This window comes from Pundamilia nyererei, unplaced genomic scaffold, assembly GCF_000239375.1.
Source record: "Pundamilia nyererei isolate P.nyererei 1_Seehausen unplaced genomic scaffold, PunNye1.0 scaffold00002, whole genome shotgun sequence".
Taxonomy (NCBI): Eukaryota; Metazoa; Chordata; class Actinopteri; order Cichliformes; family Cichlidae; genus Pundamilia; species Pundamilia nyererei.
Window position 1 is genome coordinate 5,888,537 of NW_005187403.1, and position 14,329 is coordinate 5,902,865.

Below are 14,329 nucleotides of genomic sequence, written 5' to 3' on the forward strand. Positions count from 1 at the left end.
TGTGTGTGTGTGTGTGTGTGTGTGTGTGTGTGTGTGTGAGAGAAAGAGAGAGAGAGACCATGTGCCAGTGGCAGCCTGGAAGACAGAGAAACCAATGGATGGAGATGGCTTTCATTTGTGCACAAGCAGAGCACTGTGGCTCTGATCAGCTAAGCGTCAGACAGTGATGGGACGGTGGCGTCACTCACTGACACAGTATAATACACCAAACACCAGTAACACACACATCTGGAACCAGGAATGCACCGCTACACCACAACCAGGCATACCAATAACTATCATGTGCATAAACAGGAACATGAACTATCTGGGCCCAGGTTCATGTTCCTCCACCCTGACCTTTGCATGGAATAGCATGAAGTTCAGCAGTGAATAACTTCCTCCAAAACCTCTCTGCATTAGAAAAACCACAGTGCTACTGCTTCTTCGTTGATTTCCCCTGAGTCGATTTACAATTCTAATCAGACAAATATATTAAAATATTTTGTCCACGTTCAGTCCTTTTCCAGGCTTTCTGTGACTCTGTGGAGACTGAATGTCCCTGCTATAAATAGGCTGTTTATTGCTTCTAAAGTTTCAGACTCAAACACAATGACACTGCTCTTTCCCATCTTTGTTTTGAGGAACGGGTACATTACAGTGATTTAACGAAGATCCGAAGTCAACTGAAAATAGTTATTATTATTATAATTTAGAATAGCAAATCACAGCTGATGCAATTCAGCAACCAGAAAACAAATCGGTCAAATACTGCTTGTTCATGTGCATGTGCATGGATAAAAGGAACACAGTATCCCTCCACAAACACACTGAAGGTCGGTAAAACTCTGCTGACAAGTATTGCATCACTGAGGTTTCACATGCCAAGAAAAACCCCTTCCTGTGTAAATGCAGAGGAAGCACTCTACAGCAACAGCGTAAAGCAAGAGCCATAAACACGTAAAACAACTTCCAAAAACAGCATCTCACATTAAACCTTCCCATAAAGAAGCCAAGACATTAACACTGACCCCTTTGAGTGTTTTTGACAGAGTTTTGACAACGGTTCAGTTGTAGTAACCCCTCCAGCACCCAGTGGAAACAATGTAACAGCATGTAAACAGTGACTTCCTCTTTTTCTCACTTTGTTCAGCTGCTACTGGAAATCATGAACGCGGCTAAGCTCACGCACAGTAATTATAAAAAAAAACCCCACAACATTAAGTCGAGCAAGGTCACAATTTCGAAACTAAAAGACTAAAGTGAGTCGGGTTTCAGAATTACCCAACAATGCACACCACACATATCAGCTGACATCTTGAATTACTGAGGTATGCTTACCACCTGGATGAAAGCTTTTCCACCAAACAAAAGCTGTGCCTGGTCCTTAAAAGGGAAACTAACAAGGGGACACTAAACGCATTAAGGCAGAGATGCGAAAACTAGCTTATTTGTAAGAATGAAAAAGAAGCTGTAAACTAGCTACATTGTTCAGCACTACCCAGGAAGAGCACAGTGCAGCAAAGCTAATGATGAACGCTTCACCTACCACAATCACGCTCTTTCTCCACGTAACGGAGAGCACGCGGGAAAAAAGGAAAGGAAATAAATATAAAAATGTTAACTCCTCATTTTGTGACAATAGTGGCGGAGACGCCGCTGATGCGGTCTGACAGTGCTTCTCATAATTTCCGCTTTCTTTCACTCTCTGCATGACAGCTCAACACGTCGTGCTGCCACTCGCGGCAACATCACAGCAACATCGACAGAGCTGAGTATGATTCGTAACCGTGCCACAAGCAGTGGTCAGTACAGAGCATCCTTTCTGGACCAGTGTTCACAGCCTATCAATTCACCCCCCTCCCTTCATTGGCATTTTCTTCCCAGCTAAACGAAACGTTACTACCGTTAGGTACGCATTTACTGGACTTCGATGTTAACTGTTTATATGAGTAATATTTTTCCAAATAGTGTGTATGTCAATATGACCCGCTGCAGACAGACAAGCAACTTAAAGTGGGAAAAACTGTGTATATAGCAATTATCTATGGCAATTATATATTTAGTAGCTTTTGTTTTGTTTCCGTTATTTCCCCAGCACATTTTCATAATCAAATCTATATTACAGATGGCTACTACAACATGGAAGCATAATTTTACATGTACGTATGATCCCCTAAATAGAAGATGACCTAATATTGCTACACCCAAATTATAAAACAGACGTTTCTTGTTAAACCTACAGTAATAAAAGCTAAGCAAAGACATTTTCGCAGACGACTGTTAAAGAACTTCATTTAGTATCGTTGTGTGTCTAAAACAATACAACTCGAGAGCTTTGGTCTCATAGGCAGGCCCAAGCAGCGGTAACTATGTAAAATATTGTTTTCAGAAGAGCTAAAACATACAGTAACGCTCATACACGCTAGCGTTAGCCCGCTAGCTTTTGTTGACTGTTTTACCTTCCGTTGATGTCAACGGGGAGCGTCACATCGTCCCCCACGACGGAATCCATAATTGTGGTTCACTTATTGTTTGTTCTCGCCAAAGCAATATATCATTTTACCGACTGGACGCAGTGTAAAGTTCAAAAAGCGGGACGGAATTCAAAATAGTCCAGGCTACCGCCATCATGATATGGTAAACGTCACCATTGTGCACGTTGGAAACTGGTGCTGCCTTTAGGCGCTGCAGGAAATATTTGTAACGAAACCTAGCCTGTGATACACCGAAATGATTAGTATTATGATGTAAAGTTACAACAAGCCAGACTGTGTTTTCTTCTTATTTTAAGCTTCATGTTAACATTAGTTCAAAATACAGTCAGGTTCAAGATAATTATTGCTAATGACCTCAAAGTGGGGATATTTTTTCGAGCAGGTCGAAAGGCAGCACGGAGCTGGGTGGATATAGAGACAAAGCGATTGGCCAAAGCAAACACCGTGGGAAGGTTCATAAAGGCTCAAAAATACACACGCTGTCAGCTTGGATGTTTTTTTCCCAACTGTCATTCAGCCAAAGGTATATTTCTGTGCTCGACAACTCCATTATTGGAAAAGACGATTTTTTAATTATATTACCCAATAATCCGTATCCTGTTGACTTAGTATTGATCCAAAACTTCCACTTTTGGATCATTACCAAGATTGATCCAAAAGAGAAAGCGCCAGCATTGATCTAAAACTGTAAGTTTGGATCAATGTTGGCGCTTTCTCTTCCCGAGAGCGCATTAAGACTAAACTAATTTTACTAAACTCCAAAAGGAAATGAACCAGATGACAGATTTGTGTGTTTTTCCGCATATTTACTAGGATGGTAAAAACATCCTTTAGGATGATTTATATGTGTGTGTGGTGAGTGGGACGCCGGGTGTGTTGCTTGATGCCGCAGCATAATTAACATTTGCTCCACTAAGTGGGCTAATTACAACATTTAGTTAAACGACCTTACAGTAATGGCTTCAGTCTCTGTATTTTATCGTCCATGCAAGTTCTGAAAAACATCTATGCCCTCCCTTGTGTAAGCATCTGCTGCACATGAAATAAATCAGAGAACAATAGCGACAGCATGTGGTGTAATTCAAAACTTCAGTCTGTATTCATTATTATTATTATTATTATTATTATTATTATTATTATAGCTCAATCTCTAAAGGCTTTCAGTTCTTTGCGTGTCATTTGTTTTGGATTATGTTATTCATTCACATTTTGAGGTGAATTCATACAAACACAAAATGGACTAGAAATCACTAGATTATTTTCTTTTTCTATCAAAGCGCATTAGTGAAGAACGTTTTTCCACCATCAGAGAACTACTTGCTCTAGATTTGGAGGCCAAAATAAACTAATCCCTTTAACTTCTAAGGTTTCAAATATGTGGACATAGAAAAATCATCTGATCATCAGCCGGTCTTAAAATTGAGTAATTACAATCTCACATGAACATATTTATGGGTATTATCATGTCATTATCTAAAATGAGGGCGGCTGTGGCTCAGGTGATTGAGGGTGTCATCTACCAATCTCTCCCTGGCTCCTCCTGTCCATATGCTGAAGCATCCTTGGGCAAAGTACTGCATCCATCAAAGTGTGAGTGTGTGAATGTTAGATAAACAGTGAATAGATATAGATAAAAAACACTGTATGAATGTGTGTGTTATTGGGTGAATGAGACTTTTAGTAGGAAGCACAGTGAATGCTCAAATTGAATAAAGGCTGGCATATAGATACCAGTCCATTTGCCAATTATTTATTTAAGAAAAACTAAGCCAAAATACAGAAGTGGTGTGAGATTCAATACACCTTCACTTTTTCCATTGAATTAGGAGGGTAAGTAGCAGCCTGGTGCTGCTAATCAAATGCATTTCATTAACTGATCATCAAAGGCGTGAGCACCTCTATAAAAACAAACATTTTAGCATTTTGCTCATGAGGAGCATTCAGGTGTGTGTTCACATAATGCCGTGGAGAAAAAATATCATCTATGACAAGAGAAGCGATTATTGCTGCCCATCAGTCTGTGAAGGGTTATAAGGTTATTTCCAAATCATTTTACAGTCAGAACAATTATGGAAAATATTCAAGACATGTCAGTCTTACCAGGAGTGGAAGTTCAGCAAATTTACCCCAAAGTTAGACCATACAATCTTCAGAGAAACCGCAAAAAACCCGAACAACTACATCTCAAACTCTAGAGGTTTTAGTTAGCAGGCAGTGCAGTGAGAAGAAGATTGTAGTGATTGTTTGAACGAACATGGCAGCATTGCTGAGGTTTGCATGGTTGCATCTGAACTGTGCAAACCACAAAATGACTGGAACAATGTCTTTTTCAAAGATGACAACAAAGTGGACATGTTTGGCCATAATGCATAACACCATGTTTGGTAAAAACCAAACACAGCATATCAGCACAATCACTTTATATCAACTGTAAAGCATGGTGGTGGACGGGTGATGATTTGGACTACCATGGGTCCAGGGCACCTTGGAGTCACTAAGTGCACCACAAACTCCTCTGTATAGCAAAGTATTCTGGAGTCAAATGTGAGGCCATCTGTCTGACCGCTAAAGCTTGTCTGGAACTAGGTCATGTAAAAGGACAATGGTCCAAACCACAGCAGCAAATCTACAACAGATTGGCTGAAGAAGAAAAGAATCAAGGTGGTGCAATGTTTCAGTCAAAGAGCTCAACCTGGCAGAAATGCTGTGGTTGGGCCTGTGCAGAGAAAAATTCCCTCAAACCTCAAGGAACGGAGGTGATGCCCTCAGTGAGGTCCAGACTTCAAATGGTCACTGACTACAAATTAATTGCATCAAAGTATTAAAGCTGTAAACCCTGAGCCATCAATAATTGTGCAGTTCATTTAGGTTTCTTAAAAACAAAACACATACACACTGATGATGTAGAGGTATTTAAAAAATGATGTATTAAATATGATTAAAAACCATGATTATCATGGTTAAAAACAATCCCTACATTTGGATTTATGTTACTTTCTGTTTGGAAAATTTTGAGTCTTTAAAAAAATTTATCAGTTTGTTATTTTTTAATTTGTCCAGAGAAGCCACAAGACCATGTCCAGAGGTAAAATGACAAAAATGGTGTCCATGTTCCAATACTTAGGATCCTGAAGGCCTCTACTCAGGTGTGAGCGATGAATCAACTCACCACGGTGTCACCTTGTGGAAAAAGTTACACCCGTCTGGAGTCATATTGCAATGTCGAAACGCTCTATGTGTTTAATTATAGCTAAGTTGTGCAACCAGTGGCCCGAAAAGCCTTTGTGTCCTTATAGTTCAGCACATATAGATTGATGATATAGAGTGTCGATATTGTTTACTGTATGTCAAAGCCACACATTTTTGCAACTTTATTAGGTTGGTAAATAAGTAAAATATGTTTTGCATCACAGCTTATGGCCAATGGTTAAAGTAAAAATCCAGACACAAATTAAAAGTATTTATTTAACAAATGGACACCGAACAATGACTAAAGAGTAGACAGAGAAACGATGAAGGCAACAGAAACCGTCTTGTTCAGAGTTGGAGGACTTACTCGCTGCATTTGGCTGATATTTCCGAAACAGATTTGAATTATAAAGGCAAGAAAAAAAACGTTTGTCCAAGTCCTGCGTAAAATTGTGAGGTATTCTTAGCTTCTTGAAATGTCTACAACAGATTTACAAAAGGAAAAGGAAAATAAAATTCACATATTTGCATAATTTCTTTAAAAACACAAGTGATAGAATAGCACAATCCTGGTACAGTACATGTTTGATTATCATAGAGGAACATAACGGAAAAAAAAGTTACAAAAATAAAAGAATTAACATTGCAATAAATTTGTTCTCTGGAGTCCCAAATTTACACATAAAACAAATCTATAAACTCCAAGACCAGTTGGGATAACTGATTTTTCGAAAGTTGTCAGAAAGAGTAGTATTGCTTCAACCAACAGAAACTTGCTTCAGTCAGCAACCACATTAACAACATTAAATAACATTAAATTAGCAAGAGGGGATCCATTGTATACAGCGAGGTTTACACAATTATACACATTTGTGTCCAGCTACATCAAAGAAATGTTTTTTTTAATTAATATTATTATCATTTAGTAAAAACTATCTCCACTGGTGTGTCTCTACACTTAATACATACACCTGTGGGAGAGAAGGGGCTTTGTACAGAGAAAACAATTTTAGCCTTAAAAAATACTTCAAATGCTGAGATTTATGCGGGCATGCAAAAGCAGAAATGTTTTTTGTTTTTTTTTCCAGTAATAAGCTCTCTAATACACCTACAATTGCAGCACTGAACACATTTACATAAATGACAGATGACTGACTTTATGGGAATTCTGTAGTGTTAGATGGGATATCGCTATTATAGTGCATTATACAGCTATGGCAATATTTTTTGATTTGTTTAAGCATGCAAACACTATAAACATTGGGATATTTTTGCACAGTGGTGTAAATACAGCACTATGGCTAGCACCTTAAACAGTTTACCTAGCACCAGGCAGTAGAGCGACGACAGGCTTAGAAATGGAGGTTGATTTGGATTCCTGTATTCACACTACTCTCTCATGTGGCTCAGTTCCCCTCTAAAGATCGCTGTATAGGTGGGGTAGGAGAGGTTTATGACTGATGCTGATTTAAAAAGAACACCTACCTTTTACTGTAAATGATAAATAAAGAAGCAAGGACACTCCACAGTTAGAGAAACACTACTGAGAACCTGAGCTCCGTAGTCTCCCTAAACCTGACCCCTAATCTCCATCTAAATTCTCCCTAATCATCAGTGGCATCTGGTCTAGTAAGTATTTAATATACCCCCTGTGGATAGGTATTGGCTTGTGGCTTTGGATGTAATTTACTGAGGGCTAACTGTGTGCCACTGGCTGTTTCCCACATCAGGGAAATCTCCCAATGGAGTAAAACAAATATAAATGTGACTTCTGCTCAATTTAAGCAAACAACTCTCCCTCTGGATTGATTCACCTATGCCGGATCACGAGAAGATGAGCACCAAAGGCAAAAAAAAAAAAAAAGGCACCCCTGACAAATCCTTCCATATAGATTTAAAACACCAAATTATCTTCTTGTTTTCTATTGCACTTAAAGAATATTATTATTATTATTATTATTACTATTATTATTAATTTACATAAGATATACAGGTATAAAAGTTAATTATAAGCATATATATATAAATATGTACATTGAACTAATCCGGATTACTTTAATTCTTTTCTTCTTGCAGAAATAAATTTCTGGTATTTCTCCCCCAAAAGTACGCTCAGTATACAGACTGTATACAAAAATAAGTTACTATAATGTCCACTGATTAACTTGGCCTTTGTCTCCCTTCACTTAGAAATGTTCTGGAGAGATTTTGTGGCATAGCGCCTTTATTTTCTCCAAGTAAGCGTATATGAGAAGATCCTTTTCGAAGAGCCTGAAGAAGGTTGTAGTGCGAGAACTGCCCTGTTCTTTCTCAGCCCTTCTTTGCCCCCGGCTCCAGCCCGAGGTCCCTGTGCTTCCTCCCTCTGTGTTTGCAGTCCAGGGAGTTTGGCAGAGCGAAGCAGGATCTGTTTGGGGGTTGGTGGCATCTTCTTGCTTGGACAGTGTTTGGCCACGGTTTGGACATGGTTTGGTTGGTTGGGAGAGTGCGCCATTCTCCACCTATGCGAATGTATCTTGTTCCATCCGTCTTTGCTCTGAAGACACAGTCTCACAGGAAGCAAACAGGGCTCACTTCCAGGTGGTAATGAGAGCCGGGACTAGCTTTTGGCAGGTTGTAAATGTCAACCACAGGGAGGAGTGTGGGGTCTAGGGAGTGGAACACAAAATGGGTCTGGTGCCAGCGCCCATCTTTTATCTGAAATATTGAAAATATCAGAATTAGAGCAACTTTTTTATACCCACAGTTTTTGGTATGCTTTGAATGCTTGAAATTCAGTAACGATATAACATGTAATAAACAAGATAACTGGATCTCAGTCTTACCCAGCAGGAATCCTCCAAGACTTCTGGCTCCAACTCTCCTCCCACCTCAAACACCTCCCCACTCCAGGCCTTGAATTTCACAGACCCCTGTTCAACAGGCTGATCCTCAGCTGACCTCCAAATAGAGACATCCAGGCAGTGGATGATGATGTGCTGCACGGCCTCTGAGCTCAGCAGGTGGAGGAAGTTCATCTGAACACGACCAACACTGACTGTTGGCTAGAGAAAAGGAGATGGTTAACAAGTTTATTTTATGTGTAACCTTTATAAATATTTTTATAATTTTGTGGAAACTGGGGGATATCACTATCTCATGCATACTTTGGACACTGTTAATGGTTTCAGGCAAGTCTGTCCACCTCCGGTAAAGTTGCAGGTGACTTCTATTGTGTCTGACATGCAACCCAGGTTGGGGTCAATCCAGTACGTGCCTGAAAATAAAAACATGTTTTAGGATCATTCGACTATCTATACACAAAACTGTTCACCCTCTGTGCCGTGCACACCATTCTCACCATCATTTAACTTCTGTTCACAGCTGTGCAGGTCCCTGCAGATACGGGCAGGGTTGGTCCGAGTGCCCAGTGGGTTCTTCAGGCTCTGGATCAGGTTACTGAGGTAGTGGAGGGTCTTGAAGATCTCTGCACCTTGGTCCAGCATCGGCAGGTCCATCACAGGCTTATTCTAAAAACACAAGAGTCTTTTAAGTTGTCAACAGATTATAAAGTATAACAATGGGGAAACACTATCAGCATTTTCCACTAACCTCAGTCCTGAGTGGGGTGGGTAAATCCATAAACAATACACCATCTTCTTTCTACATCAAAAAAACCCCCAGTTTGAATTTAATCAGTGACATTGTATCTTCTAACACATATTGGGTGTAATGAAACCAGCAAGTATAACATGTCTTACAAATGACAGAGGGACACCTGGAGGACCCTAAAGGAAATAAAAAACAGGCATTAGGCATTAGGCTTGCATGTGTCATGCAAGCTGGAAAATAATATTTAGTTAAACGCTGAGGGAAAAAAAACTTACTGGACGTCCAGGTGGTCCACGAGGTCCAGGAGATCCCTAACAGGGAAGAGAACATAATTTTTATATTAACTTTTTGTCATTCAAGTCACCACAGTAAAATTAAAATCCATTGTAACAGGAGGGAAAGACGATGCTGTGCAAACATACCCTTGGACCTTGAGCTCCCTGTTCAGAGAGAGAAAAACATATTTTTAGCCAGAATTCTGCAATCAACTCTGCTTTTTGCACTCTTAATGTAAACAAATGGGAAAAAAACAAGTGATAGATATGATAAAAGACAACGAAAACTCACAGTCTCGCCACGATTGCCTTTCTGTCCTCGAGAACCCTGTAAAGTGTACATAAACCAGTGAGTATGCTGAAAGACATCAGCGCAGAGAAATGTCAAAGCTTCTGTCATGTACAAAACGTACTGCTCTTCCATTGGGACCAATAATTCCTACGGGACCAACAATTCCTCGTCTACCCTAAAGGAGAAAAAAAAAGAATGAGCATTCCAGAGCTTTTTATCAGAATTATCTAAATCATCACGTTACTTACCACTGATCCTTGGGGCCCTTTTGGCCCTCTTATGCCCTTTGGCCCAAAGTCTCCTGGAGGCCCCTGAAAGTGATACATATTTACACACAGCCATTACACACTTTGTCAGTTTGGCCTAAAACATATGTTTACACTAACCTATCTCTGACTATAGATTTTGCTTCATCTCGGAACACTGGATAAGCTCTGATGGCTTCAATATTGAATTGAATTTAGGAAAAATGAGCTATAGTGGTCTTCCCCGCCATGTGACATGATTAGTCACACATCAGTGTTTATTTGACATTTGTATAAAATGTGATTTATAGGTTTATAATAGTACACAACACAAACTTGTGCAAGCACCAACAATTTCAGCTTAGTCAGGGCCAGGAGTTGCAACATCTGGTCTAGACCTGAACAACAAATCAAGTGTAGTGTTAGTTCACACAGGGCACCAAGTCAAGTTCAGCTGAAGTCCTGGCAGATCAGATGATGGCTTACCCTTCAATGATTTCAATTAGGAATTATCATAAAGGGCGTACTGTTTATGCTGCTTGAGTTTGCATTTGCTGTGCAACTGCAAGCCGCTTTGTAACCCACCCCCATCTGAGCTCCTCCTTTTCGTTCTCTTCCTGTCTTAATCAATGTCATTGTCACGTGTTGTCTAAGTTACCTGCACTATTCTGTCCTCATCTAGATAATAATGACTGTGTACTGTAAATGAACTGCCTCAAATATGTGTGGAAAATTTTATTAGTGTTTTGTTGTACACGTACCCTTGGTCCAAAAACTCCCAGAACTCCTGGAAAACCTGACTCTCCTGTGTCACCCTGAGTGAGAATTTAATGAAGAATTAATTTAAAAGGAAAATTAAATATAACTCAACATCTACTCCTTGTTATGTATACTACTGTATCTGTTGCTGACACTCACAGGTTGTCCTTTAGGTCCTTTGTCGCCCTGTGGCCCTGGCAATCCCATTCCACCTTTGAAGCCTCTTTTTCCGGGAGGTCCACTCTGACCCGGAAGACCCCGCTCACCCTGAATGGATGAATGACTGCATTTTTATTAAGGCTGTCATACTGTACTAGTATAGTATATTCCATCCATCCATTTGCTTCCGCTTATCCTTTTCAGGGTCGCTGGAGCCTATCCCAGCTGTCATAGGGCAAGAGACGGGGTACGCTCTGGACAGGTCGCCAGTCTGTCACAGAGCCAACACACAGGGACAGACAACCATTCGCACTCACATTCATTCACACATTCACACAGTATATTGTACTAGTATATTCCTTATTTGAGGTAGCTATTGCTAATTGAAAAGAATATCCCTCCTACCTTTGGTCCAAAAGCTCCCTGATCTCCTGGGAGTCCTGGAACGCCAGTTTTACCACGCAAGCCAGCTTTTCCAGGAAGACCAGCCTCCCCATCGTCACCATGCTCTCCCTAGATTCATTTTGAGAAGGTAAAATGAGGAAGAAGAACATGTTTAACTGAGTTGATAAAATAAACAAGGTTTTATCCTGGCATTAAGAAGACAAAATTCAAAAGCAAATTCATCAGGCTGTTTCGCATCTTTTAAACTCATTTCCTGGATGGAAACAGGATTTAATGGCCACTAATGAAATGAATAATATGATTTCCTTGATCATCTCACCGGGATTCCTACACTGCCATCTTTTCCTGGGACTCCATCCACCCCGGGTACACCCTCCTGACCTTCTCGGCCCACCACACCTCTAGGACCAGGAGGACCACCTACACCCTACAGAGCAGAGCAGGCTCATCAAATAACTAAAGCAAATCCTGTGAAATGCATCATTTAAGCTCATTTTACTTGACAATGAAGACAATCCATTTTACCGAAAACAAATTTTTTCTAGACAGATAATTTGCAAAAATGTTTCTTTTTAATTAAACACTAAATGAACCTGCTGTGGGTGTATGAAAACAAGTCACTTACTTCTGGTCCTCTGGCTCCTTTTGGTCCTGGCTGACCCTGTTTGCCTTTCTGACCCTTAAGAATGATAGATAGAAAGTTTTAAGTGTGCAGTTACTGAACAGGTATTGATTATTAAAGGTGTGTACTGACATTTTTAAAACACATCTCTGGTAATATTAAATGCTTACTGGGATGATCTTTTGTTGTTAGCCCACATTGCACAGTGCTGTACTCTTTGGTAAATTTTTCTGATCATGCACAACATCAGCTCATTTTTCAACTTTTGCAGAAACCTGCTGATCCTTTTGCAGCCATTTATGTCTCTATATAAATAGAGTTAATATGATGCGCATTTATATGAGGTAATTACTTTTTATGCACTGAACTAGCATCCTATAAATGTTTTTATTAGCAAAACTGTTCACATTATTTATTCCAGTAATGGAGTAAGTACTCCATCCTACCACCTCCCTACACCAAAGTGCCAAAATGTTACAAATATGTCATTTAAAAATTGTACATTGATAGTTGCATTTTATATTAGCTTTGTATGTCAAAGGACCCATTATGCAGACTGGACCATTTCCCAAGCTGTAGACCAACTGTAACATATCGCTGAGAACCTTGAATCCCACACACATCATCATTTTTGTTTCCCATCCTTACTTGATCTCCTTTGCCCCCTTTGGGTCCTAGCTGTCCTTGAGGTCCAGGATGTCCCTGAAATTGACAACTGTGTTAATGAAAGCATGTAAAGACAAACCAGGTGACTGTCCCTGGTGTTTGTATGCCTGAAAATCACAAGTTTTGGCACTTACTGGCAGTCCGGGAGCACCGGGTCTACCTCGCTCACCATCCACACCAATTTGCCCCTAAAACATAACAACAGATTATAAAACAGATAATCACAAATTAATATTATAAAAAATCAAGTGGAAGGACGGTCCTCACTTTGTACCCAGGATCTCCTGGCTCCCCTCTTTCTCCTCTGTCCCCTGGAGGTCCCTGATAAGATACAAAATCTATTAATAAACTGAAAATGACACAATTTCTGCAACTGTATAAAAGACAAACACAAGAAAGAGAAAGGAAAGTAAGTTGGGTGTGACTTACCATGTCACCCGGAGGACCAGGAGGACCCTCTACCTTCCCATCATCCCCTTGTTCGCCCTAAGCATAAAAGTAAGAAAAATCTTACCCAAATGTTTTCGAGTAATACAAACTTTCTTGATGATTTAAGCTTTTTTGAAATGCCCCCTGAGTGTTACACATTCAGCTTATTCCAGGGGCACAATAAGGATTTGGCCTATGATACAGTGAAAGAGTAAGAGAAACACGCCACGTAAAGTGAGCAATGCGTACCTTTTCACCTTTTGGTCCCTGAGGCCCTATGGGGCCTTGAGGTCCCTGATGGCCCTGCAAAGAAAGTCGCAAATAGTCATATTATCTAAACTAACTATAACAAATGCTTCATTGTGCTGACTCTGATGTATAACCTTAACAAAACAATCTTACCTCATAACCTGCAAGACCAGGCTCCCCCTGTTGACCCATTCGACCGGGAGCTCCCTATAGAATACAAGTGTTGCATCTTCAATTGTTTCATCTATTAAAGGATTATTACGCAAAGTGCTTGTGGTTTACATTATTACTATTCCACCTTACCACATGACCAATAGTTCCCCTGGAACCCTTTGGCCCAACAAAACCCGGCGGTCCAGTCTTCCCCACTGACCCAGTCTCCCCGAGGTGACCTTGATTACCTTTGGCACCCTAAACGTACAGGATAAGAAGAGTTAGAATATACCTGAGCACACAGCATTTGTGTATTTGTTATTATTTGTGAATACTTGTTAGGTTATTTGATGCTAGCACCTTTGACCCTGGTTTGCCTTGTTCCCCAATTTTGCCAGGCTTCCCTTCTGGACCCTACCATGACAAAAGGTTTAGAGTGAGGTTTAAAAGTCTGTGCGTGTGTTGTGTGTATGAATTTTAAAAGAAAGACAGGTGACTTACTCTGACACCAGTGAATCCAGGACTTCCAGGGGGGCCCTCCTTTCCCTTTTGTCCGGTTTCACCTTTTTCTCCTTTGTCACCCTCCTGACCCATGTCACCTTTTTCCCCCTAAAGGTGCACGATGGACAGCGGCACTCTTACACACCAAAACTAATGCTTTGGTTTGGAATACAGCATGGAGGACAGTTACATCACGAAAGGGAAAAAACATCTCACCTTGGTTCCATCAGGACCAGCCGGACCAGCTTCTCCCTCTAGACCTGGCTCTCCCTGCGCGCACACACACACACACACACACACACACACACACACACACACAC

The 14,329-nt window shown here is 40.4% G+C and overlaps 2 protein-coding genes across 2 annotated transcripts in view; both read right to left on the reverse strand.

The window, feature by feature from the left end:
• The window catches only part of cdk5rap2 (CDK5 regulatory subunit associated protein 2), a 33,828-nt gene extending 31,141 nt beyond the window's left edge, over window positions 1-2,687 (reverse strand). Inside the window, exon 1 of the mRNA XM_013909532.1 lies at window positions 2,442-2,687. Coding sequence (XP_013764986.1) covers window positions 2,442-2,494 — 53 coding nt within the window. The 5' untranslated portion in view covers window positions 2,495-2,687. The remainder of the gene's footprint in view (window positions 1-2,441) is intronic.
• A 3,513-nt stretch (window positions 2,688-6,200) lies between these two features.
• col27a1a (collagen, type XXVII, alpha 1a) overlaps window positions 6,201-14,329 on the reverse strand; it is a 67,567-nt gene continuing 59,438 nt past the window's right edge. Inside the window, exons 36-62 of the mRNA XM_013908921.1 lie at window positions 14,226-14,279; window positions 14,010-14,117; window positions 13,869-13,922; window positions 13,659-13,766; window positions 13,509-13,562; window positions 13,356-13,409; window positions 13,107-13,163; window positions 12,945-12,998; window positions 12,812-12,865; window positions 12,660-12,713; window positions 12,015-12,068; window positions 11,709-11,816; window positions 11,390-11,497; window positions 10,985-11,092; window positions 10,828-10,881; window positions 10,070-10,132; window positions 9,943-9,996; window positions 9,822-9,857; window positions 9,677-9,694; window positions 9,530-9,565; window positions 9,404-9,430; window positions 9,255-9,305; window positions 9,004-9,172; window positions 8,810-8,919; window positions 8,489-8,707; window positions 8,198-8,360; window positions 6,201-8,125 (exon numbers count right to left, since the gene is read on the reverse strand). Coding sequence (XP_013764375.1) covers window positions 8,214-8,360; window positions 8,489-8,707; window positions 8,810-8,919; window positions 9,004-9,172; window positions 9,255-9,305; window positions 9,404-9,430; window positions 9,530-9,565; window positions 9,677-9,694; window positions 9,822-9,857; window positions 9,943-9,996; window positions 10,070-10,132; window positions 10,828-10,881; window positions 10,985-11,092; window positions 11,390-11,497; window positions 11,709-11,816; window positions 12,015-12,068; window positions 12,660-12,713; window positions 12,812-12,865; window positions 12,945-12,998; window positions 13,107-13,163; window positions 13,356-13,409; window positions 13,509-13,562; window positions 13,659-13,766; window positions 13,869-13,922; window positions 14,010-14,117; window positions 14,226-14,279 — 2,013 coding nt within the window. The 3' untranslated portion in view covers window positions 6,201-8,125; window positions 8,198-8,213. The remainder of the gene's footprint in view (window positions 8,126-8,197; window positions 8,361-8,488; window positions 8,708-8,809; window positions 8,920-9,003; window positions 9,173-9,254; window positions 9,306-9,403; window positions 9,431-9,529; window positions 9,566-9,676; window positions 9,695-9,821; window positions 9,858-9,942; window positions 9,997-10,069; window positions 10,133-10,827; window positions 10,882-10,984; window positions 11,093-11,389; window positions 11,498-11,708; window positions 11,817-12,014; window positions 12,069-12,659; window positions 12,714-12,811; window positions 12,866-12,944; window positions 12,999-13,106; window positions 13,164-13,355; window positions 13,410-13,508; window positions 13,563-13,658; window positions 13,767-13,868; window positions 13,923-14,009; window positions 14,118-14,225; window positions 14,280-14,329) is intronic.